The sequence below is a fragment of the Babylonia areolata genome, chromosome 9 (genome assembly GCF_041734735.1).
Source record: "Babylonia areolata isolate BAREFJ2019XMU chromosome 9, ASM4173473v1, whole genome shotgun sequence".
Lineage (NCBI taxonomy): Eukaryota > Metazoa > Mollusca > Gastropoda > Neogastropoda > Buccinidae > Babylonia > Babylonia areolata.
In genome coordinates, this window is record NC_134884.1 from 13912716 (window position 1) to 13917217 (window position 4502).

The following is a 4502-nucleotide window of genomic DNA, read 5'->3' on the forward strand; positions in this document are numbered from 1 at the left end:
TGCCAGACGTCTCACTCAACACTACATTTGCCAGACGTCTCACTCAACACTACATTTGCCAGACGTCTCACTCAACACTACCTTTGCCAGACGTCTCACTCAACACTACATTTGCCAGACGTCTCACTCAACACTACATTTGCCAGACGTCTCACTCAACACTACATTTGCCAGACGTCTCACTCAACACTACATTTGCCAGACGTCTCACTCAACACTACATTTGCCAGACGTCTCACTCAACACTACATTTGCCAGACGTCTCACTCAACACTACATTTGCCAGACGTCTCACTCAACACTACATTTGCCAGACGTCTCACTCAACACTACATTTGCCAGACGTCTCACTCAATACTATCTTTGACAGACGTCTCACTCAACACTACCTTTGCCAGACGTCTCACTCAACACTACCTTTACCAGACGTCTCACTCAACACTACATTTGCCAGACGTCTCACTCAACACTACATTTGCCAGACGTCTCACTCAACACTACATTTGCCAGACGTCTCACTCAACACTACCTTTACCAGACGTCTCACTCAACACTACATTTGCCAGACGTCTCACTCAACACTACCTTTGCCAGACGTCTCACTCAACACTACATTTGCCAGACGTCTCACTCAACACTACATTTGCCAGACGTCTCACTCAACACTACATTTGCCAGACGTCTCACTCAACACTACATTTGCCAGACGTCTCACTCAACACTACATTTGCCAGACGTCTCACTCAACACTACATTTGCCAGACGTCTCACTCAACATTACTTTTACCGGACGTCTCACTCAACACTACCTTTACCAGACGTCTCACTCAACACTACATTTGCCAGACGTCTCACTCAACACTACATTTGCCAGACGTCTCACTCAACACTACCTTTACCAGACGTCTCACTCAACACTACCTTTGCCAGACGTCTCACTCAACACTGCATTTGCCAGACGTCTCACTCAACACTACCTTTGCCAGACGTCTCACTCAACACTACCTTTGCCAGACGTCTCACTCAACACTACCTTTGCCAGACGTCTCACTCAACACTACATTTACCAGACGTCTCACTCAACACTACATTTGCCAGACGTCTCACTCAACACTACATTTGCCAGACGTCTCACTCAACACTACATTTGCCAGACGTCTCACTCAACACTACCTTTGCCAGACGTCTCACTCAACACTACATTTGCCAGACGTCTCACTCAACACTACATTTGCCAGACGTCTCACTCAACACTACATTTGCCAGACGTCTCACTCAACACTACATTTGCCAGACGTCTCACTCAACACTACATTTGCCAGACGTCTCACTCAACACTACATTTGCCAGACGTCTCACTCAACACTACCTTTGCCAGACGTCTCACTCAACACTACATTTGCCAGACGTCTCACTCAACACTACATTTGCCAGACGTCTCACTCAACACTACCTTTGCCAGACGTCTCACTCAACACTACATTTGCCAGACGTCTCACTCAACACTACATTTGCCAGACGTCTCACTCAACACTACCTTTGCCAGACGTCTCACTCAACACTACATTTGCCAGACGTCTCACTCAACACTACATTTGCCAGACGTCTCACTCAACACTACCTTTGCCAGACGTCTCACTCAACACTACATTTGCCAGACGTCTCACTCAACACTACATTTGCCAGACGTCTCACTCAACACTACATTTGCCAGACGTCTCACTCAACACTACATTTGCCAGACGTCTCACTCAACACTACATTTGCCAGACGTCTCACTCAACACTACATTTGCCAGACGTCTCACTCAACACTACATTTGCCAGACGTCTCACTCAACACTACATTTGCCAGACGTCTCACTCAACACTACATTTGCCAGACGTCTCACTCAACACTATCTTTGACAGACGTCTCACTCAACACTACCTTTGCCAGACGTCTCACTCAACACTACCTTTACCAGACGTCTCACTCAACACTACATTTGCCAGACGTCTCACTCAACACTACATTTGCCAGACGTCTCACTCAACACTACATTTGCCAGACGTCTCACTCAACACTACCTTTACCAGACGTCTCACTCAACACTACATTTGCCAGACGTCTCACTCAACACTACCTTTGCCAGACGTCTCACTCAACACTACATTTGCCAGACGTCTCACTCAACACTACATTTGCCAGACGTCTCACTCAACACTACATTTGCCAGACGTCTCACTCAACACTACATTTGCCAGACGTCTCACTCAACACTACATTTGCCAGACGTCTCACTCAACACTACATTTGCCAGACGTCTCACTCAACACTACATTTGCCAGACGTCTCACTCAACATTACTTTTACCGGACGTCTCACTCAACACTACCTTTACCAGACGTCTCACTCAACACTACATTTGCCAGACGTCTCACTCAACACTACATTTGCCAGACGTCTCACTCAACACTACCTTTACCAGACGTCTCACTCAACACTACCTTTGCCAGACGTCTCACTCAACACTGCATTTGCCAGACGTCTCACTCAACACTACCTTTGCCAGACGTCTCACTCAACACTACCTTTGCCAGACGTCTCACTCAACACTACCTTTGCCAGACGTCTCACTCAACACTACATTTGCCAGACGTCTCACTCAACACTACCTTTGCCAGACGTCTCACTCAACATTACTTTTACTAGACGTCTCACTCAACACTACCTTTGCCAGACGTCTCACTCAACACTACCTTTGCCAGACGTCTCACTCAACACTACCTTTGCCAGACGTCTCACTCAACATTACTTTTACTAGACGTCTCACTCAACACTACCTTTGCCAGACGTCTCACTCAACACTACCTTTGCCAGACGTCTCACTCAACACTACCGTTGCTGGACGTCTCACTCAACACTACCTTTGCCAGACGTCTCACTCAATACTATCTTTGACAGACGTCCCACTCAGTACTATCTTTGCCAGACGTCTCACTCAACACTACCGTTGCTGGACGTCCCACTCAGTACTACCTTTGCCAGACGTCTCACTCAATACTATCTTTGACAGACGTCCCACTCAGTACTATCTTTGCCAGATGTCTCACTCAATACTACCTTCGACAGACGTTTCACTCAATACTACCTTCGACAGACGTGCCACTCAATACTACCTTTGACTGACGAAAGCACCAGTACGGCCAGTGTGACAAGGACCAGAAGAGCCTTCATCCTGCAGGTTTCCTGTTCCCTTCGCCTCGTTTCACAGTCCCGTACAACTGGTGATGGGTTCTGAAGAAGCGGTGCACCGCTGTGATGTTGGGCAGCCCAGCCACGGTGGTTATATTGCTTCTTGTGGTGTTTGCACAGCTGGATGGGTATGACTTACAGACCGGTACTTTGTTTGTCTCTTGTCTGTGCCTGTCTCTTGTTTCAGCACGCACGCACAGATGTGTACAAACATACGAAAGAGAAACACGCGTGAGTGCGCGTGTTGATTCTTGTGACCCCTCCGTCCCACTTCCCTAATTCTCCCCCTCCCCTGCCCCTCTGGTATACATAGAAACATGAAAGGTTCAAACAGAGAGGCTTTGAAGGAGATGCCATAGTTCTGGTGCCAGAGATTTGGCAGATGATCTTGACTATGCTCTCTGGTCTGTGCCAGACGAACATGCCCCTGCTACGAAGCTGGCGGTGATGTCCCACCCTATACCACCCCCTCCGCCTCCCCCTTGGTTTGGCTCTGTGAGTGAGGAGGTGAAGGCAGCTAAACACGGGTGGCGTCAGGCTGAAAGACGATGGCATTCCACTGGTTTGTGCATCCACAGGCAGCTGTATAATGCAGCGTAAAGAATCGTAACGAACATTTGTACTCGCTGCCGAGACTGACTATCACTTTTCAAACTGAGCAAAGTAACTCTTGTAAACGGTAAACAACGCCAACCCACTCAGAATGATAGTATATCGTGCCCATTACTGCGCCACCAGTTCAGATCTCCCAAACTTTTGCTGACTACTTTGATAGCAAAGTGCAAAACCTCTACGAAAGCCTGAATTTTCAAACCCAGATCGTTGATAATAGTTGAGAATCATGTAGTCATTCCTTCAGCTGCTTTGAACCTGTGAGTAATGAATGCGTGAGAAAGAAAGGTGAGTGTGACCTGTGCACCAAAAATCTGCGATCTCGACCACCTTGTTGTTCGATGCCTCAACGAAATCTTACCTGCTTTGACTGATGTCATCAGTAACTCATTATTATATGGAATTTCTCCCTCCGGTAAATTTGCATTAGTTAAAATCCTGCTCAAGAAACCTTCCATTGATCATAATAAACTTTATATTTTTTAAATCGTCCAGTGTCTGACCTATCGTTCGTCTCAAAGGTAATCAAAAAGATAGCACTTCATCAGCTTTCCGTCTGTCTGAACTGACATCATCTATTCAGCTGTGTTCAGTCTGTTTACCACCCATTTCACAGCAAGGAAACTCGGTGCTCTTTTAAAAGTGACAAACGA

At 46.9% G+C, this 4502-nt stretch overlaps 1 protein-coding gene across 1 annotated transcript in view; it reads right to left on the reverse strand.

Moving 5' to 3' along the window:
* The window catches only part of LOC143285960 (trypsin-1-like), a 13176-nt gene extending 9921 nt beyond the window's left edge, over positions 1-3255 (reverse strand). The window contains exon 1 of the mRNA XM_076593411.1: positions 3162-3255. Coding sequence (XP_076449526.1) covers positions 3162-3219 — 58 coding nt within the window. The 5' untranslated portion in view covers positions 3220-3255. The remainder of the gene's footprint in view (positions 1-3161) is intronic.
* Between the last annotated feature and the right edge of the window lie 1247 nt (positions 3256-4502).